The following is a 24,533-nucleotide window of genomic DNA, read 5'->3' as shown; positions in this document are numbered from 1 at the left end:
CACATGAGTTTAATGATTCGCCAGAAGTTACAACTTGGATAAGAGATGCTACTGTATCCATCATATTCGCCAGATCTGGCATCATCGGATTGCCATTTGTTTCGATCTTTACAGAATTTTTCAGATAGCAAAGCAGATAGTATATTTTAAATGTCAAAAATCACTTGAATCAATTTTTTGCAAATAAAGATCAAAAGTTTTACGAGCATGGAATCATGTTACTACCTAAAAGATGACATGTATTAGACCACAATAGTCAATATGTAATTAAATAAAATATATATATATATATATATATACTATTAAAAAATATATTTTATTGTCATAAAAAAACGAAACTACTTTTTAAACAACCCAAGAACATCTCTCTAAATAATGGGAATCTGTAATTTAAGCAGACAATATTGTATTTATTATTCACATCAAATGAGATACTATAATAAGATTTACTCAAAAAATTTTTTAAGCGTAAGAAACTGTATCACTAATGAAACGAACTTTAAAGAGATTTGGGAAGACTGAAACCGATGCCATAATAAATAAGCCTGCATGTTTATATAAAAATAGCCAATTAAAGTCATTCTTAGCGTGATGCAAAAGAAACTTAAGACACCATAATAATTTCACAAGAAAAATATATCGCATTTGCCATATTGAAAAAAAAACGACATCAAATGTATGTACAATTATTAATATCTTATCTTATTAATATTTTATTTTATTTATTTAAATAAATATGCATTTTATAAACTTCTATTATAGATAATAGAATAAAAACATAAGAGTTGTTTCCATGAATATTATAAAGAAAAAAATATTGATTTCCAATATGAAGTACATTTTATCACTTATATTGAGATTTAGTCAACTTGCAAACTAATTATCCCTCTTTATTTGTCCATGAAAATTATATAATATGTATAATAACTTTTTAATTGTCTCGTAGAATTATATTTCATATATTTTGTTTTACTGATCATACTGATTAGTTTATCATAGAAAAATCACTTAACTAAAACGTATATATTTTTTTGAAAAAATAAATAGAAAGATTGATTAATTGAGTCATTTATATGACTCGTTAGGCTAGTGACATATTATTGTTTATAAATTATTATATATTACTTTTGAAGTACTCTGTAGTAATATATCATGTATTATTATTTTAATAAATTGTTTCTATTTGATTTAATTTAATTATATATGTTAATTTTCATCATTTTTCTTATATGTTTTTTACAAATGTAAATAATTTTTTTTTATATATTATTAGTTATAACATTAGTTATATATTCAATAAATTAAAAGATTATTTAAAAAATATTTTCATCTTTATATTTCTACGTGTTATATGTATTTTATTTATTATTTTTTTATATAGTTTATTATTTTATTACTCATATGAAAGTAATCAACGATATGGTTCAATAAAAAAGAATTGATGCGTTAAAATTTTATCATAAATAAAACATAATATTTACAAGGAATTTCTAATGGAAAACACTCTAATTCTCATTAATCACTCATAATATAAAACTTATATAACTTAATCTTGAAAGAAGATTAGATTAAGCTTAACATTTTCTTTAAAAAAAAATTATATTTTACATTTTAATTTGTATCATTTTTATTATCGATAAATATGAAATGACATATGATCTTTGATTATTTTTAAAGAAGAATTATTTTGAAAATATATAATTATAAATATATTGTAACTCCAAATAACATGATTATCTTTAATCAGATTAATCATAAATGAAATGAGAAAAATATTATAATGAGCATATAAATAGATGCATTTATTCATTTTGGAATAATATATAATTTAGTAAAAACATAAAAAAACGAAATAGATAATTAGTAAAAAAGAGAAAATTATAATATTATAATATAAAAAGAGATAATTATATATAAATTAAGTATTATTATTTATATGAACAGAAATAAGAAAAATATGAAAGGTAAGCAAATATCATATATGTGGAATTCCTTTTTATGCAATGAAATTTAATCTTTAATTATGAAATATATAATGATAAAGAAATATAATGATAAAAAAATATTATGTTTAAATAAATTACTTCGACGGTTTTAAACATTGATTTATTTTATCCAAAATTTTATTTCTTTGTTTTCATATTAATTTATTCCATATTAATTTATAGATTGTATTTATACAATTTTGAAAAAAATTTTATTTCATGAATTTAAACAAAAAATATTGAATACTTGTAAAATTATATTAAATATTTATAATTTATATTTCCGATTCTTATAAATCCATCTTATCACGCTAATTATTTGTTATAATTCCTTTAATCATAATTCCAAAATTTGTTGTACTTTTAGACGTAATAATTGATAAGATTATGACAAAAATCTTAATATGGACACCAAGAACTCAATATGCTTCGCTCGCACCTTTGATTATAATCAATGAAATATTTAGTTTACGTATATTTGAATCAAAAGGAAATTTACGATATGGCTATAGTATAATATATGCCGGTATAGGCATCATTCTATGTATTATTTATCTTTATACAGCATTGAGAAGGAATTACGAAGATTGGCCTGCATATGCAGAGATCACTTTTAAATTTTTTTTATTCATTATTGTCACAGTTGTTATGATTTTTATAATTCTTGGAATGATGAATACAAAAGTAAGTATGTCTAAAGTTATAATAATAAAATATAGTAAGAATATTATAAGATTGTTGAACAAAATATAAATGCTATATGAAAATATTCACTTTTCGATTATTATAATGTGCACATAATTATTTTTAATTTTATTTGATTTATTATATAAATGTATTATATAAAATAATTCTAATAATAAAAAAATATAAAAAAATATAATGTAACTATAGATATAAAAGAAATCTTTATGATTACAATTAATAATGAGTAATATTTTAATCTAGTAAAAAGCAAATATTTATTTAAAGTTGACTCCTATTTAAAATTTACTTATTTTAACAAAACCAAAAGTAATATTAATATAATTAAAATTTGTGATTTATATTAGATTTTAATAAAAATGATTTATATATATATCGTACAATTTTATATATATATGGAATAATTCTCAATCTTTGCTTCTCGAAAATTCTCGGAACGAATTGTTTTTCACATTCTTGCTTATTAATATAAATTTTTTTAACTTCTAATGAAAAACAATCTTTAAAGAATGGAAAATTCAGATTTTTTAAATGATTTCACATTATTAAAAAAATGCTTTTTACAGATAAACATTTAACCTTAATAAAGAAAATATTAAAATTGATGCAATTATTATACAAGATCTTATAGTAGAATACTAATATTTGTTATATAATTGTATGCATAGAAATATCGATTAAATTTAATTATTTTTTCTTTATACATCAATAATGAAGAGACTTAAATTTTAAACAAATGCAAATATATTATAATAATCTTTTTTTTGTAATTACATTTAATTTTTAATTCGTTCTTAAGTCGTTTTAATTTATTATTTTATGACTTTTTAATTTATGACATTTCTAACTTTTTTCTTCATAATCTCATAAATTTTCTTCATAAGAAAGAAAGAAAGAAAGAAAGAAAGAAATAAATAAATAAATAAATAAATAAATAATAATAATAATAATAATAAGCAATATTTAACAATAATTAGCAAGGTATTTTGAATAAAAATAAATATGAAAAGAATTAAATTATAAATAAAAATCAGATTTTATTTCCATAGCAAATAGAAATATAAAAGGAAAATTATTAGTAGATATTTAATTTATAATGAAAATAAAAATCAATAAAAATAAATTTATATAAATAAATAAATAAATAAATTCGCAATAATATTGTTTGAATCAAATATAGTAAATAAAATAAAATGTTTATATTAAAATGAATAAAAAATATCTTATTATAGGCGGTCTTGCAGAAGATATGCTGAAAAATAAATCAATCTTATTGATAAAAATATTAATAAAACTGCCAATAACTTTATTAATTGAACATTATACTCTAATTGAAAGATATATAGCATGAAGTCATAAGTCAATCAGAAAAAAAATAGAAATAAATAAAAATTAACGATTTTATAAACATTCTAAAGGATTAACTCGGTATTATAGACAAAACTTATGTAACCAAGAAAGGATGTGGTACAATTTTTTCAAAAACATACATTTTATTTTTTTATAATTAATATCTTTTATCATCCTTTAATTTTCTAATAAATATATTTTTTAAAGCAAATAAAAGGATGTTTATATAGAAATGACTATATTCATTATTAATTATTAATTATTATTCATTCTTAAAAAACGGATGAATATCGAATATATTATAGAATCATTTTTCTACAAAAAATAACAAAAAAATGAATAATTAATTTTCAATTATCTAATCGTGTTAAAAAATAAATAAAAATTTAAACGGAAATGTAATTTTTATTGAAAAATAAATTTATTCTAAATTCATTTTTGTTGATGATAGAAAGTGAAACAAAGAATATGTAACAATATATAATTTTTAGTAATGAATCGGATAATAAAATTGGATTTTTAAACAAATATTGAATTATTCTTAAAAAAATATGGTGATATTGTTAGCTAGGATTTGATGAATATTTGAGGCAAACAAATATAAAAATTCCACTTGTTTTCTAAATTATTTTATTAAATCATTATATAGTATTCTATTGAAATATTACATAATATATACTGTGTTGTAATATGTACAATAATTCAGTGTGATAATTTGAATCTCAAAAAAACAGCTAAGATTTTCAAATTATAATAAGAGAAATTATAATAAGAAAATTTTCGGCTAACAATTTAACAAATAAAAATTTGATATTATTATTATATTATTTTATATTATTATTATAAAATTATATAAACGATTTTTTTTAATTTTAAAGATTTAAAGAAGGAAAAGCTTTTAATTTTTTTTATTTTCGAATATTCAAAATAATACAAGATAGAAAACTCATATGTTGTCACGCATAATTGATTTCAATTGTAGATGATAAAATTGATTTAATTTGATTTGTAGATATGATTAAATTTGTGGAAATCGAAATATTTTGAATTTTATTATAGATAATATATTTTATTATACACAATATTCCAAAAATATTATCTAAAAATTTCTAATTTCAAGCAACATTTTCTTTTGCAAAAACTTTCATTAATAAATTATTAACAAGAAACTGAATATAATAAATATTTCTTTATCAATAAAATTATATTGAATTGTATCATATAATAATGAATAAATTATAATATTCAACATATTTTCTTAGATATATTTCTCAGATTTGTTTGTGTTCAATCGATTAAGACGACGCTATATGACGTAGCGAATACGGCTCGAATAGACTTTTTTTTTTTGTTAATAACTTATTAAGAAATCATAATGAAAGTTTTTGCAAAAAAAAAATGTTGAAATTACATCAAGAATCTTCAGTTCCTACATTTTTGAGATTCAATTCAATCAATAATCAATAATCTATATATAAAACAGCAAATGAATCAAAGTTTATATTTTTACTTATAAGTTTTTATTTTTCAAGAAAATGAATAGAAATAAATGAAGAGAGTAAAATGTAATCTCACAGAAGTTTTTGAGTTACGTATAAAGATTTGATTGTATTAAATAAAAATCAATGTATTTTATTTCTTTTTTTTTATATATAACTTTTTCTAGATAAATTTTATATAAAATAAAGCAAATATTTGAATAATATTAGATTACCTATGTTAGTACTATTAGGTAGTAGATTAATATGTTATTTTTACAACTGAAAAAATTTTCTCTATAAAAATTTTATAATAAAAAAAAACAATAATATAAAAGTAATTCTTTTTTATAATATATAATAAATATAGATAAAAAATGTTCAATGATTACTAATAAAAGATTATTTAATAATAAATAATAAAGAGCAAATAACCAATCTCACGTTGTAAAAGATGGTAGTATTCAAATTTACTTATTATGATTTTTATTTATTATGATTTTTTAGATAATTTTATAATATCAGATCAATTATTATTTAGTCATAGAGATGTCTTATCTATTTTATGACGTGAAATTATTTTAAATTTTAATAATTTTCGATATTCGCAAATTATCTATTGCTGTATTGTTTTATATTGTATTTGATGTACTATATATATGTATATATAGTTCAATAAAAAAAATTTTTGTACAATAATATTCATATATATAAATTAGAAAATATATTTGATGTATTATAACTAGATGAAAAAAAAACATACTTGATATATCAAATTGATATATCAAAAAGACTTGTAGCAATTGATAAATTGACAATATTATTTTTTTTCAATCTTGTATATGCATATTTTATAGATCGAAAAAATTTTAATTGCATTTCATATCCGATCATTTCATAATCGTGAAAATAAAAAGAAAATCTATCTATATTATTACATAATAATATTTTTATTTTTATATATATAATAATATTTTAATACATAAAAATATTTTTATTTTTATATATATAATAATATTTTAATACATAATAATATTTTTATTTTTATATATATAATAATATTTTAATAAATAATAATATTTTTATTTTTATATATATAATAATATTTTGTTATTTTTGTTTATTATGAAAATAATATATTTATTAATATATATATTTATTATAATTATAATATATTTATTATAATTATTTATATATATATTTATTATATATTTAATAATATTTTATGACAATATTTAATATTTTAAAAATAAATAAAAGATAATAATAGAAAGATAAATTAAAAATACAAGATTAAAATTAAAATTAAGAGCTTAAATATTCAATCTATTATTCAGTCATTGCATTGAAAAAAAAACATCGAAAAATTTAATTATTATTTTTAATAATCATTAATCATTTTCATTTTCTTTTCTTCATTTCATATATATAAAATATATATAGTTAATATACTTATATAGTTAATATTGTAGTAGTTAATATATTTATGTTTTTTAATCCGTCTACTTTTTAATACACAAATAGACGAGTAGTTGAAATATATACAGGTACACATGTATAGAAATAAATACTTTCACGTGCAATATCTTATATATTTATATTTTATTTTTTAATTAAATATCCTAACATTTAAATTTAAATTTTACGTAAATAATTTTCGATACAAACATAATTTATTAAGTTTCAGATAAAAATAAGAAATATTATGATATTTTAATTATTAACATTTAATTATTAATTTAAAAAAAAACAAAATATTAATGATTTTTTTGAAAAAAAATAAAATTAACATTTTTAGAAAATAAAATAATAATTTTATAATTTTTTAATTTTTAATTTTATAATTTTTTTTGTTATAATATTTTCAACACATTGTTCGATATAGCCAAGATTACTGGAATTCTTAAATATTTTTTGGAAATTTCAGAAATTTTCGAATATATTTAATTCCAATATGGAAATTTCGATTTTATTCAATGAATGATATTTTATCTTATGAAAACTCAAGAGCAATTTTTTTACGTAATTTTTATTGTGTTTTTTTATAGAATAATATATAATGTATAAATGAATCCTCAAATTCAAGTATAAGTAAATATTTTATTTCTTTATAAATTACTTCTCTAACATCGAATGTCTCATATTACAAATTTTTGTATCGTAGATCGAAGAAGCAGGAAATTAATGAATCTTATTGTCATTTCATTCAAATTTAAAATGTTTTGTGAATTGTGAAATCATAATTTTTTTGAATATGTATAATCATTAAAAACGATATAATCCTTATTTCTTATATATCCTATTATTCCTTATGTTTAAATCCTTTTTGATTATTTTTTAAATAATTATTCGCATGTGAACATTCATTAATAGTTTCTTCATCGCACAGATTATAAATTTATCATTATTTGCATATCTTATACCAAGCTTTTTTTTTAGATATTTGAAAAACGTATAATATTTTTATATAATATATAATAATATATATAATACAATATTTATATAATAAGTTATAATATTATAGCATTTTATTACTCTAATATTTTGTTGTTATTTTAAACTGCTCAAAACTTTTATTAATTACTTTGAACTATAAGTCTTTTAACGTTATTAACGTTATTAAAATCATAAAATCATAATTTTTATTTTCATCTAAAATGTATAATTATATGTATTATAAATTATTTATGTATAATCTAAATATTCGAATATTTAATAAAAAAGTAGATATAAATGTATTAGGAGTATTTACTGATTATTTTAATGATTTATAATCGATGTATTCATTATATCCAAAAATATTAATAAAAAAATATATATATAGGTGAAAAATTCAATTTTGAGTGGATTTTTACGTTAATTATTTTATATTATATTATTATATATTATATTATATTACATTACATTTATATTATATTATATATTATAATTATATTACATTATTATCTAATTTGGTTAAGAATGAAGATTGAGAATGATTGAAAAGAATTTTAAATATCAAGAATATTTTAAATATTATCTTTATTATTAAAAATAATATCATAAAGAAAATAAAAAATAAAATATAATAAAGACATATATATAATATTTATTATAGAAACGATTTTATGTATATAATTATATTTAATTATAATTATATTTAATTAATTATTTAATTTATTTAATTATAATTATATTTAATTAATTATTTAATTTATTTAATTATAATTATATTTAATTAATTATTTAATTTATTTAATTATAATTATATTTAATTAATTATTTAATTTATTGTTATAATTATTTATTAATTATATTTTCTGTAATTAGAAGGAAATGCAGGAGAAGAACTTACAAATCCCAATAACTTGAATTTAATTTCAAAAATTCATTGCTTTATGGTTTTAACTTCGAGTTCTTTAATAAGAAAATCAATTATTATATTCTTAAATGAAGTAACAGATATCAGTTCTTTTCATAAATTTAAATATAAAGTAGTTTAGATCTCATTCAAAATTCAAATGCTATTTGTTATTGTATATCTTTATTAATAAAAACATAGAAAAAAATAATTTCATTTTATAAAATTTTACTTAAGTAAATTTATCATTTATTTCGAAATATTATAATTGAAAATATTATAAAAGAAAAATAAAAGTTAAAACTTAACAAATAAATAAATAAACATATACATAACATATATATATATATATATAAAATTTTTATAAAATTTGTACAGTTTTTATTACTTTCTTTTTTTCTGATTATTATAGCATTCAAGAATAATTATTGCGAGATGTGAAGAAATAGACAATACTTTAGAATCATTCGGTATTAAAAAAAATTATAGGAAAACTTTTCTTTTTGTCACACAATCATTAATTATATGGAGCACAATGATGTCAAGCCTTTGTTTGTTAAATATATATTGGTTCACATATGAAAATGCGTATATTTTAATATACATGCCAATTACAATTATTTATTTGGAGATTTTTACTTTTGTTATATTCGTAAGGTAAATTATACAAAAAAAAATATTCATGAATTATCATGAAATTGATCAGGAAAATATATATAATAATTTAATAGATATAATAATAATTTCTAGTATCTTACTATTAAATCCAAAAAATATATTATAATTCTCATAAAAAACTAAATATATAATTCATAAATATTTTTTATTCTAAACTTATATATTCATTTATGTAAATTCTTTTATCTTTTATATTTTTAAATTTTTGTTAAGTATTTTAATAGATAAATTGCACAAAATGAATGTGATTATAAAAAAAGTGTATGAATTATCGAATATAAATGATATTAAAATAAGATATAAAATACAATCACACATTGCATATAAGTTTATACTTGTAATGGATTATCATAATACAAAACATTTTACTCGGCATTTTCTCCAACTTATGAGGTATTACTTACTTAATAATTTCGCAATAATATAAATAAAATATTTATTATTATTATTATTATTATTATTAATTTATTTTTTTTTATATATTAAAGATATATGCATTTTGAGATTCTTAAACTTTCACATGAACTTAATCGTGCCTATACTTATCAAATTTTGTTAGACTTAGCAGTGCATTTTACATTAATAACGTGTGGACTTTATAATATATATTTTTCCTTTACATTAAAGTTAACAGATTTGTTAACAAATAAAGAAAATTTATTATTTCTATTATGGATTTTTATAAGTTCAGCAAAAACTATTTTTTTAAATAATCATTGTAATAATTACTATCATGAGGTAAGATTATTTTTTAACATATAAAATTATTAATTAATATAAAAGTAAAAAATTATTACATAATATATAATTCTCATATTTTATAGGTAGAAATAACAGCACATTTGCTTCGAGAATTAGAAATTTGTTATTTGGATAATTCTATTAAGGACGAGGTAAGATTTACATTCATATATTAATTAAATTTAAATCTATTATGATAAATCTATTATGATATAATATATTTATTATAATTAATAATAAATTTTAATCTATTATAATTTAATGTTGAAAAATATTAAAAATTATATAAAATCTAATAATTGTTTGCAATTATTCTTTTATGCTATTACAAATCATATCTTAGATAACATAAAAATGACTATTTGAATTATAAATTGTTGTTCATTTGAAAGCATTAAATTAAGAGATAATTAATCAGTATATCGCAGCATTATTCACATTAATTATAATACATGAATTTTAATAGAAATGCATCTATTTAATAACAATAACTTAACATGATATCACATTTTTTTGCTAGGAATTTGAATGTTTTATGTAAAAAGTTTCAAAATAGTAATAAATAGAAAAATTAAGTGAAAAAATTTGAAGAATTTCACGTACAATATAATGCATAAATATTATGAATTTTTTTATTTCTTTTAAATAAAGATAAAATCTAACAAATACAAATTTGGATAATAATATGACAAAGTTATTTTTAATAAAACAATCGTAATTAAACAAATAATTTACTTTTTTTGCAATATCATATATTTGATCCACATAATCGTGATAGATCCATAATTATTATAATAATACATTATATCTATAATTAAACTTTTAATACTATACTATTCAGGTCAAAATCTTGATATTTCTACTTATATTCTTTAATCTATGATGCTAATGAGTTATTGATTAAATATGATTTTGACAAGTGAATTTTAATATTTTGTTAGTTCTAATTTGTTGCTGGAACTATAGTAATAAAAATATAGTAATAAAAATAATTATAAAAAAAATTCACTGTTAACAAATTCTATTAAGACGATCAAAAGCAAAGTTTACGTTATCACTAAAATTCGGAGTTACAAATTCGATAAAGTTCTAAATTCAAAAAGTTCTTGAAGGTTAGAAAATTCTAAAAGATTTATTTCTGAAAATTCTGACCGTTCTGGTTATTTTCGAGTTCTAGCAGTTCTAATGTTTTAGAAGTTCTGATCGTTTAAAAAATTCTCCCAAAATGTAAGATCAAAATCAAAATTAATATGCTAATGAAGATTCACATTTATCACTGAATTCATAATGTTCGAGATTACAAGTTCAGAAGAATTCTAAAACTTAAAAAGCTTTTTAAAATTTTGATAGTTCAGGAATTCAGAAAGTTCTGAAGCATTATCCTATACCGTTTATTCAATATCTGAACATCATATTTTCAATATATGAACACATTTGCAATCAAAAAAATATTAAAAAAGTATTTATTTCTATATTTGTAGATAAATTATATAAGAATTACGTTATTCGATATAAAATTATTCATCATCATTATCAAAATATAACATTTGATAATCTCTGTTATTCATCAATGATATTTCAATAATAATAGTGAATATATTTAAAAAATAGTATTTTGCAATTGTAAGTTTATAATAATAATTCATTCATCGATCCATGCACTGTCGACAGATAATACGTAGATTATCATTACTAAGTTCTAATATGTTAAAAATAACAGCGAATATGTTAAAATTAAAACATAAAAATAAACTATGCTTATTATATATTGTCGTATTGTCATAAATTACATATTGTTATTATTAAATATTATTTATTAATACGACATTATTAAATTAATACGATATTAAATGGCTAAATGAATGAATGAAATGATATATGTGAACGATGCAATTTTGCAATAAAATCAATGTATTCGTAAATTTTTCTTTGCGTATTTATCTCAATATTTTTTTTTCTACAAGTAACAAGATTTGTAATAGAAATGTATCAATCAGATGTAAGATATCAATAATCGGTAAATTCGAAATAGAAAAATCCTTATATCCAATCTGGATGATTTTTTAATATATTATAAAAATCAACATTTTCATCATTTTTTTTCTAATTTTATTTATAATTACCACGCGACTTTAATTTTTGAAATATTTGCAACAAAAAATTATTATACAAAAAATTGTATAAATAAAATTTCATTTTATTCTTATATATTATTATATTATAAAATTTCATTTATACTTCTGGTTTTATATACATATATAATCGTATTTCTTATTCTCTATTAATAAATACGGCAGCAAGCACTTAAGCATATAATAGGAATTAGACAAAAATCTACTTGCTCATAAATTACGGTTTAAAATATGTCAAATTCAATACCGAGATCTATAAATAAAATATAAAAATAATATATAATAATATATAATATAAAGATAAAAATATATAATAATATATTAATATAAATATATAATAATATAATAATATAATTGTTAAAAATAACATAATATAATATGATCAACTTTTAAACAATCGAAGTTATAATGAATATTAGCATCATTCTTGATGTTTTCCTATGGTTATTAATATTCTTATGGTTATAATCCATAAAGAATTCATTATCCTTAAGATTTCTTAAAATTCGCAGGATTCAGAATCCTTAAGATTCGCAGAATGTGTAAAATTGGATTTGAGATTTAAGCCCATTTTTGACAGTTTATTATATATTTTGAATGTCATCCGCTGCAATATATAGATAATAAATAATAGACACAGATTTATACGCAATTATGGACATATATACATATAAAAAAAATTTTATTTAATAATAGCAATCTTTTTTTTATAAATGCTTCTGAATCTGAAGCAGAGCAGCATGCAGCAGGAAAAATTTATTAAAAAATCTTGTTTACAACGTATGCAAAAATTATTAAAATCAGTGAAGAATTCTCTATTCTGAATAATTATATCCAGTAAACTACATCGAATGATTTGATTTTAATAAATTTTAATCAAAAATTGTTTTAAAATTCAAAATATGATATATTCATATAAATAATTTAATATAAAAATAATTAAATAATAAATATAATAAAATAATAAATATTTACTTTTATACTGTAAATAGATAAAATCGTTTATCTAAAATTTACCTCGTTTACTAAAACTTAACTTACTGATATACTAAATGTTATGTCTAAAATTAATAAAAATAATGATTATAAACAATCAAGTCAAATTCAACAATTTAGTAAATTTCTTTATTTTAAAAAGTCATTCAATTTTTTTCATTTATTGGATATCAATAAGACTACTTTTGTCATTTTTAATATCTGATTCAGATTCTCGTGTTCTAAATTTTAACAATGCATTTGTGGGTGATAGAAAAAACACATATCTTAGTATATCATGTTTTTATGGCATAATTACGTACAAAAATCCAATATATAAATCTTTATGCAATTTACACGTGGAATCCATTTAACCGATCCACAAATAAATTGAATCCGATTGAATTCTTACAAACCACAATTCTACCTATTATATAAAAATATTTGATATATACTATTGATACACATAATTATATTTATATAAGATTTTAAATAAATAAATATCTATTATATTTTCCTCTATAAGGAAATTCATAATTCATAATTCATGAATTCAACAATAATAAATTTATTATTTATTATTATTAATTTATAATTAATTTAATATTAAATTTAAAAGTTGATATCCATTAATAAAACTATTATAATTATTAATAGAACAAATTTTATCTTTAGCGTTAAAATTTGATAAAAAAATGTGGAATGAAATTAATTAGTCATTTGTTATTATATTTTCTATTAAATTTATATTTTATATTTTCTATCAAATAAATGATATGACATAAGCTAAATATTCTATCAATTATTAGTACCGCAATAAGTTTTTTAAATTTTACTTAATATGAATATAACATATAAAAAGTATTCACAAAAAATCTTTATTATTAAATTAATATTTATAATTAATAATAGTATCAAAAATGTGCTATTATGTATTTTTTTTTATTAAAAAAAGAATTGTATTTAAAAATAGAATTGCAAAAATGCGCGTTAAAAGTATAATTTTATAACTAATTTTTATAATTAAAAAATAATAAAAATAAAATTAAATGAAAAATATTAATTTTGCTATTCAATCTATACTTATTGTGTAGCATATTATCAAATGAATGTCATAAATTATTTATTATGAATTTGGGAGATAATTCTGTGATTTCATCACATCAGTGATTTGTTTAAAAAATAACTATAAAACTTGATTTTAAATATGATTTTTAAAATCAATTTTTTTATAATACTATATAATACTATATATAATATACTAATATAATATTCACAATGAATAAAAAAAATTATATACCGTTTTTTTAAAAAAAAATATTAATCTTGTATGATCATTCATTTTATTTATAAAATATTTCTTTATAATATATTTTTAAAAAATACCTGTTTTACAAAATAATTGTAAATTTACAAAATTGCAAATAATTGTAAGTTTACAAAATATTTATAAAATGACATTTTTTTATAAAATAAATATTTACAAAATTATTTTTTTTTATTTAAAAATTTTTTACAGAATTTTTAAATCTACATTAAATACTATATATGTGCACCAATAGAGGACTATTAAAAGAGAAAATTTTCTGCACTTATAAGATATATTAAAATTTATTCTATAATTAATACTTTCAAGATTGGCTTCCAAATCAATGTAATTTTTAATAGTTAAAATATATAATTTTTAATTCTTGAGAAATTCGAAATCATATTATATGTGAAATATTATGATAGATTTTCTCACAATCTAAAATTTTGTTAAATATTAAACAAACAATATTGTCATTTAGAGGAAATGTTTGAATTTTGTATAATCGAAAACTTTCCTAAGAATAATTTGAATAATTAAAAATAATGTTGTATCAATTTACTATATAATATTATACTATGAAATATATATATATATATAATATATAATATTTAATATAGATCAGATAATATGATAAGATCAGATAATAAAATTAATATGATATATAAGAAACAAATAGAAGCAAATGACTATTTGTTTATTTTTATATCTTAAATTATTATTTTTGTAATATGACTCGAAACTGCTGTTCAATCAAAAATCGCATTGATCTTAGACATAACGATTTTCAATACATTTCATTTTGAGTTCAAATGAAGTTTCCTTTTGTAAATTTTACTTCCTCCCTGTATGGAATATCTAATAGAAATTTTAATATAAATGTAAAAATATATGTAAAAAAATATATATATATTAATAAATATTTTAAAAAATTATATTGTAAATGTGCATTAAAAAGAAAACAAAAAAAAACATTGTAAAATTATAAGCATTCCATAAATAAAGTAAATTTAAATAATCGTAAAACTTAAACATTCTTTTTCAGGAAAACAGTATATTTGCGTTCTATAGTTTCTTCCTTTATTCTTCATGATAAATAGTATATACAATATATAAATATATATACAATATACAATATAACAATAAAAAAAATTCTTGCTTAAGCTATTCTTATATATTCTTTTATATTTTCTTTGAGTTTAAGAATAATTACTATAATGATATATGAAACATAAATTACTTTTAAAAATTATAAAAGTCATTTGACTTATATATAATATTTACATACATAATGCATTACATAAAGAACATTATAATATGATTTTATATTATCAATAGATTCGTGAAAATTATCAATTAATGAAAATATAGTATTTTTTTTTCAAAAGAACGATTAAATTGTGATCTATGATTTTTTTTTAGTCTTTTTATTTTTGTAATATGTAAAATACAATGCAATAAAAAAAATTTCGAAATCAATTTTACATACATACATCTTTATTTATAAATCTTCTAGAAATTTAGAATCATATTATAATACACTTTTTATACTATTTTAGTTTTTATACTCTATAATTAATGTTAAAAATGTTCAAAATGTGAATCTGGAACAATCATATATGATTTAAAGTATTGATGTAGCGACTACTATATGATAATTTTTATTCGATTCAATAAGCTCCTCTTTATGCTCCTTCATATTTTCTTTGTTAATAATTTGTTCTCTACTTATTTTAATTTTAAAAAATAAAATTTTTGGACAAAAAAAATTCATAAATATTAAATCTAAAGAACGTACAGATCATTGACTATTTCTTAATTAATTGTATCTTAATAATAAAATGATTTTCAGAATTTTTATTAAATAATTCCATATATATAGAATCATAATTGCTAATATATGCTTTGTTTTTAATGTAAAAACTATTTATGTTAAATAAGTTCTTATTTTAACTATTTATTATTAATGAAATTCAATTATATATATATATATATATCACCAGTAAATTCTGAATTAAAATTCTCTAAGAAAGAGTTCCTTAATAGTTATTGATACCGCTGCATATGTATCATTATGCTACATATTTTTGTTATTAAACTAACATTGATATATATGCCATACATCCTGTAAATTATTTTCATGTTAACTCATAGTTTCTTTTAAATATCTTATTATGCGTTTTATGAATTTCCAAAGCAATTATCGGTTTTGAAAGCCAAAATAATTTTTCAAATGCGAAATTAGATTTTGTCATTAAATTAAATATATGAATATTTCGTTATGTACGTTAGTCAGTATTCAAATTCTGATAACATAGACTATTTTTCCATTTTTTAAACAATCTATCCAAAAATATTAGGAAATGAATGATTTCATCATAATAATAATTTCAAATTAACGCTATAATCACTCCAGTAATTTATTTTGTCTTTGAATCTTATGTCAAAAATCAATTCATCGTTGATATAAATAGCAATAATCATATTATTGTTGTACCACTTAACGAATATGCAAAGATCATAAACACTGCATTTAAATTCTATGGATTTTAAACATTCTATAATTTTTTAATTTCTGATTCCATTTATTTAAATTTATATAGACACCGAACCAGTTCGCATATATATATATGAATTCATTATTGAGATTAAAAAATATAATATTCTCTAAGATTTCATTCAGAACTGATTAATCTTCAGTTCATCCGAATTCGAACAAGCCTTAAACCTATTTCTCCGACTTTAGCTTCATATAATAGATCATTTTGCAATAATAGTCGTAGATATTCTTTTTTCAAATTCGATTAGCTTCCAAATTTTATTTTTCGTCAGAAAATATTCTTTATCTTTTCATTCATTGCTTTAAAGCAATGAATGATTATCTAGCTTTTCTTTTAGAAAGAAAAATCTAGAACATATATTTTCCGTATAGAAGTTTGACTTATATTCAAACATTTAATATTCATATATTATTGAAATTTCAATTTTATTTCAAGTCGTATCCTAAAATATTTCTTCTCAATATATCATCTCTATTGTTTTTTGAACGATTATATTCTTCTATTTTTGAATAGAAGTTATTACTGCATTATTACACCATAGCAAATATTTTTCTATTTTTTCATAATTCAGTTTTATCAGAATTTTTGAAATCAAAATTTTACGAAATTCTATATTGCTTACTTCTATGCTATTTACTTCTATTGATAATCAAATCCAATAATTTCTTCAGATTTCTTCGTAATCAATAAAGATACATTTATTCTTCATTGTTGCACTAAATTTTTTATTGGTCCTTCTTTCTTTAGGTATTCGAAATAGATACTCATAGTCGAAGATTTTCAGATGATTCAATAGATAATTAATAGACATGAAAATATGAAATAGCATTTTTCTTTTATCACAATTTTTAATTTTGTTTAGAATAGTCTCGAAACATTTTTTAATCGAAAAACAATGATTTATTAAATTATTGAATATTGACATTATTTCATGTTTAAGTTAATCTGTATTAGTTTTCTTTCACAATTATATTTTTCATTTATTGTAATAACCAGGCTCAATTACGTTTTATTAAACATGTATTCAGCCAAATCAGTGTGTTTATTTATTGTTTGTCCTATTAACATATGAGATATTTCTCTTATCAATTAGTTTAATTTATGAATAAACTTAGTTATGAATAAACTTAAAATCGTGTAGTATTGATAATATAATATTTTATTGATTTATTGAATTATATATCACAAAGCCATGTTTATGATATAATAAACATGAAATAATAAAATAAATATAATAATATAATATTCATTTATTTAAACTGAATACTCTAATAATTGAATTAGAAATATTCATTCATCTAAAAATATCACACAATTTAAAACTATATTTTCAATGTTTATGTAAGTTATAAAAATTTTGAATATTTTCTTCTTCTATTTGATTTATCTATATATTTCTTTTATGGAGGAGGAAATTCTCATAAGACATTCCAACTCTAACTAGCCAGACTTTTGCCGGCCAAAACTCCCACAGTGGTCTTCTCTGATGTTCCCGGGAAGTATTAGGAACCCTCAGCAAACATTTCTACTATTCTCCTCGTGACATCTATTTCGTTAAGGCATGGTTTGAGATGGGAGGGGGGGGTCACATAGTGCCCGAATTATGCTTTTCGGCGAGGCCATATTGGGGCCGCTACCTCCATGGACCAGCATCCAATCGAAACTCCCATCCGTGTCAATGATGGTCCCGCAATCCTTGCTGACATGAGTGTGGAGCAAGACTTCTCGGGAACCGCTTTCACGAGCCGATGCCCGTGATTCAATCCACTGTGTTGTTTATTATTTCGGAGAAGGGAAAGGACCACCTCTTTTTCCGTTCCTCCACTGCGAATGGTGAATGCTGGATCTCTCGTTCGCTTTCACTTCGCTACACATAACTTCCTCACAGAAGGATGATTTTTATTTACATATTACAGAATAATATAAAGAAATAATCGTAATTTATATCTATATTTCCAATTGATTTTTAATCTTTTATTTATAAACAGATGTTGTTTATATTCAGATATTTTTTAAAAAAAATTTATTTTTTTTTAATTTTGCATATCTGCTATAATATTCAGATAAATTATTCCTTAAATTTTATATTCTAATCTTATTTGAAATGTTTGAAAATGTATTCTTATTACGTACACAAATCAATAAAAATCTGTTTACTATAAAAAAGAGAATAAAAAATAATAACAACAATAATTTCAGGTACAACAATTTTCATTACAACTACTTCTTCATCCGTTACAATTTACTGCTGGAGGTTATATTCTTAACAATAAATTATCAATGTTGGTAAGCATTAATTAGTAAATGAATATGTTTGATTTAATTATTTAAAAAATTTAATTTTTGTTTTAGTTTTTTAGTACTATAGCAACTTATTTGATCGTATTAATACAAATAAGTTCAACTCCTAATTTGATACAATCCTTGTCCCATATTTCAAGTCATTAATAGTGTTTATAATTATCAGAATTATGATTTATATATATATTTATATATTTATATATATATTTCATAATATATTATTGTAATTTATTAGTAAAAAAATTAATATTAAATAATTATAAATAAAAAGTAATACTTTATAAAAACTATTCTTCTTTTCACACCGCCTATTAGAATAAAAATGAATACTCTATATCTAATCTCATATATTAATATATTAATAACATAATCACCAACAAGTTTACCTTTTCAGAAATTATTTAATCCGGAAAAAAATCATGGCTTTGCTAAGCAGTTCATTAAATTAAATTATGATTTTTCAGTTGTATAAAATATCTCCGAAAAATTCCCCAAGGAAAAGGAATGTAACGCGTCTCCATGTAAGGATATTATATTCAAATAGGTGCAATAAAAGTTAAAAATTCAAATTCAAAAGGATTTTATTTCATCAAATTATATAAGTGTTATAAAAGTTTAGCTATTGACTATATATAAAGTAAATTATTGAACTTTCGAAAACGTATGATAATCAAAAAAACAATTTCTATCAAAACAAATATTTGAATGTTACATTTTGCACAAAAAATTTTATTTGTTTATTTTTGAAAGTACTTCAATTATACTTGACCTAAAGTGAAACAAATTAAGTAAGTTATTTTTAGGAATCTAATTACGATGTTTTTTTCTTGTACATAATTCAAGCATTTACAAATGCAATATTGATTGCATGAGTAAGTATATGAAGTATTCTCTTTCGCAATCTGATGAATGTGCGATAAATTGTGATCAGAAAATCTATCTTGATCTCTCCCATATGTTGATTGTAAACTCGAATAGCTTCTGGTCATTCGAGTGCAATATATTTCTTTTCAATTTTATCCTATCTTTTGCAGACATCTATTTTTCCAATTTCCAAAAAATTTAACGCAACTACTATTTACTTAGTATCATACCATTGTGTTATTATAACTTCTACCAAGTTTTTTCATGTGTTTATCACTCGAAAATGGTAGGTTACCGAAACGATTTCAGCGTACAATACATATAATTTCAGAAAAATTATATATTTAATGATAAAATGAGAAGCACGTTTCTTTTATTAATTCTTTCTGTTAATTTCAGTATTACTCAGATTCATCGATACCAAAAGTTTATTTAGTATGTTTTTATATGAAAATGACCAAGAGAGATAATTTTATACTTTAATATTACACATATTTTACATATCTTATTACATATTTATATATACAAAATATACAATATAAATATACAATATATACAAATACAGAACAATTATTAATGTTATCAAATATTTTATGTTAAGATATGTTAAGAAATGACCACTCCATCGCATCGTTCCTCGTACTGACAAATTTGCTATCACAAAGTTCGATGAAAATGTACGTTTTTTACGGATTAAGCTAAATCATTTATTGAGTACAATGAAGAATAATTCAACAATTTTTTAACTTTTATTACTAATTTATAATAGCGTAATAATTTATTTTGATAAAAAATTGATTTTTATTATTTTTATCGTTTTATCGCGTCTTTAACAATTTATTACAATAGTAAACGTAATAATATTTTTATAAACGAAAATTAAATTTTAAATTCTGTAATATTCGATTTATTTAACTATAATTGTATTAAAATATTCTAAATGCCATTTTATATGAAAAACAAAATACAATTATTTGTATGTTATGTTCTATAACCGTTTTATAAATTAAAATTATATTATAATAAACAATGATGATTGAAATTTTGACTGAAAAGTTCTAATAATACGTGCAATAGGAATAATAACAATAACCTTAACAATCTAACACCCTAAAATTATTGATTAAAAGAAAAAGCATAAAAAGACATAGAAGTTTAAATAATTTTGTTATTACAATATTTAATAGAGTATAAATTCCACAATAAAGTGAGAATAGATAGATTTAAGTAGTTATCCCATAATTGACAGAATATTTACACTGGAAATACATTCTGTCGCAATGATTTTCCACAGAAAAGAAATGATACCATGCGTTATGTATATATATATATCATATATGAATATTCATTTATAAAAAATATAATAAGAATTAAGCATAAAAATTAATTACCGATAAAAATTAATCAAATTTGAAAGAGTTAAAAACACAATAAAATAATTTAAGATAAAAATTAAATAAATATATAAAAAATGTAATAAAAAATACGAAAGCTCATTAAAAACTAGAAAAATGGATCAAAGCATTCTTACCTTAACACTTTTTCCAAAGAAAAAAAAATTACTAATGAAAATTATTGAATCTTTCTAATAAAATATTTTTTATATACTCTTTTTAAGAAAAAATTTTAAAACGAGAAATTTTAGAAAATGATGCCAACAATTATCAAAATTCACCACGAGGAAGTGCATCGAAACACATCTAACACTAAAAAATTAAATGCAACAAAAGTTAAATATATTGAAAACACATAAATAAAATACGAAACGTTAAAATTAATAATTAATATAAATGAATTAGATAAATGTAAAATAAAAATAATTGAATGAATAATCGATAATAATAAAAAAATAATAAAATAATTGAAATGAATTATGATTAATAATTAATATTAAATAAAATTAATATTAAATAAAATTAATGTTAAATAATATTATGAAAAAAATAGGAGAAGAAAAAATAAGAAATAAAAATTAAATCTGAAAAGAAAAATTAATTCGAAATGAAATATTATTTAAATTAAAGTTTTACAATAGTAATTTATCGCTAGCAATTAATCCCACGTTGTGACAACAACGAGGCTTAATTTATATCTTAATATTATTTACAATCAACAATTATTTTCTATCTTAATTTATTTATTATAATTAATAGTAATGTAAATCTTGAATTTATAACGCGTAATCGGAATATTCTCATTTCATTTCACAAAGCGAAAAAAAGAAATTATATAATTTATTTCTATCAAAAATTGGAATGCTTAGTAAGAGCGAGCTCAAAATAATGTACAAATTTTACATGCAATCCAGTGTAATAATTGAGAAAAATAATTAATCATGCAAGATTTAAATTGGAGTGCATGTACGCGTAGTTCTTGGCTTGCCATTATAATAAATGATGAAATATTTTTAAGTTTAAAGTATTTTAGAAATTTTTTAATGAAATATTTTCTTTTTACGTGGACAAAATTTTGAAAAAAAGAATTGATAATCGATGCTAATTAATTTTATCAGCGAAGAAGTAATTATATCGAGACTTATCTATAAATATCTATAAATTCGAGAATATCTATAAATTAAAAAATAAATCAAGAAATAAATTTAAAAATAAATAAATAAAACAATAAATGAATAATTAAATAAAATATAAATTAAAAAAATAAAATATAAATTAAAAAAAAAAGTAAGTAAATGTCAAAATAAATAGGTAAAAGAATAAGTGAATAAATGTGTGAAAATTATAAATTAGAAAATGTATTATAAAATAAATGTTTAAATAAATGAATGTTCAAATGAATAAATGAAGCGATAAATATTAATTAAAAAATAAAATAATATACGACAATAATGTTAAATAAATTTTATTTCATTATTTATGATAAATGATTAAAAAATGTTCTCGATATTATAAAAATTTACTTAAAACATCATCGATCTTCTCGACACGTAAGTTCATTGAGAAATGACCGCAATATCGCATCGTAGGTAGAAGATCGCTGCCACTGTCATGAAGTTAGACGAAAACATACGTTTTTACTGATTGTTCCAAATTTGATTTATCGAGTACATTGACGAATAATTCAATTTTTTAACTTTTATTACTAATTTATAACATCGTAATAATTTATTATAATAAAAAATTGATGTATCTTTACTATTTTTATCGTTTTATCGCGCCTTTAACAATTTATTACAATAATTGTAAACGTAATAATTGATATATTTTTATAAACTAAAGCTAAATTTTAGATTTCAAATTGTTTTCGATTCAATTATAATTATAATTATTCAATTATAATTTTATTAAGATATTTTAAATTTAGATATTTTATATGAGAATTTTTAATTAAAGATAATTTATATGAGCCATAAATTAAAATGATGGATAGTGATCAATCGAAAATAACGAATTTTAATATGAAATAAAAATTAGTGAATAAGAATTGTAAATGATATAGTATAATAGTATAGTATAATAGTATAATAGAATAATTCTTGTTTTGTTTGCTAATAAATATTTCTGCTAAAATAGTTGCAATTGAATTTAAATTAAAATTCAAATATCATGTAGTATTTATTTTATTACTGAAATATCTAAATCATTTATGAAATTTACTTTTCGTATCAATCTACATGTAATTGACTGATGAGATTAAACATGATTTTAATATTATATTTTCCTCAGATCTTCATTCGATTTTTTACTAAATCCTAAAATCACCTTTCAGTTAATGTATATATATATATATATATATATATATATATATATATATACTGAAATAATAATTATAATATATAAATGTAATATATAATATAAAATTTACTTCGGGATTACAAAAATTATAAATTCATTTTTATTAAAAAATTTCCTATAAATAGAACAATAATTTTATAATAATTACGAATAAGCTATTATAAATAAAAAATTAGATTGAAATAAAATTAAAAGTTGACAATTAAATAAAAAAATATTATGAATTAAATTAAGATAAAAATTAATCATTGAAATTTAAATTAAAATCTAAGTAATAAATAAAAATAAATTTAAAAGTTAAATTTAATTAGAAATTAATTAACAAGTTAAAATAAAATTAAAAATTAAAAATTAGTATAAAT

The 24,533-nt window shown here is 18.9% G+C and overlaps 2 protein-coding genes across 7 annotated transcripts in view; both read left to right on the top strand.

Moving 5' to 3' along the window:
- The window catches only part of LOC107995580 (protein maelstrom homolog), a 278,703-nt gene that overhangs the window by 240,963 nt on the left and 13,207 nt on the right, over nt 1–24,533 (top strand). The gene's annotated exons all lie outside the window — the stretch shown is intronic.
- On the top strand, nt 1,808–19,715 carry LOC108004211 (uncharacterized). Of its 3 annotated transcripts, none has more exons than XM_062086240.1 (8): nt 1,808–1,964; nt 2,353–2,669; nt 9,271–9,515; nt 9,750–9,929; nt 10,025–10,274; nt 10,361–10,429; nt 19,454–19,536; nt 19,607–19,715. In XM_062086240.1, the coding sequence occupies exons 1-8, from the start codon at nt 1,937–1,939 to the stop codon at nt 19,620–19,622; spliced, it is 1,188 nt and encodes a 395-aa protein (XP_061942224.1). In that variant the 5' UTR covers nt 1,808–1,936; the 3' UTR covers nt 19,623–19,715. The 3 variants fall into 3 exon arrangements, with proteins under 3 accessions (XP_061942224.1, XP_061942223.1, XP_061942225.1); XM_062086239.1 differs by having other exon boundaries at nt 19,454–19,540; XM_062086241.1 differs by lacking the exons at nt 19,454–19,536; nt 19,607–19,715 and adding an exon at nt 14,904–15,015.

Source organism: Apis cerana, linkage group LG16 (assembly GCF_029169275.1).
Source record: "Apis cerana isolate GH-2021 linkage group LG16, AcerK_1.0, whole genome shotgun sequence".
Taxonomy (NCBI): Eukaryota; Metazoa; Arthropoda; class Insecta; order Hymenoptera; family Apidae; genus Apis; species Apis cerana.
This window is presented reverse-complemented; position numbering and strand designations above follow the sequence as displayed.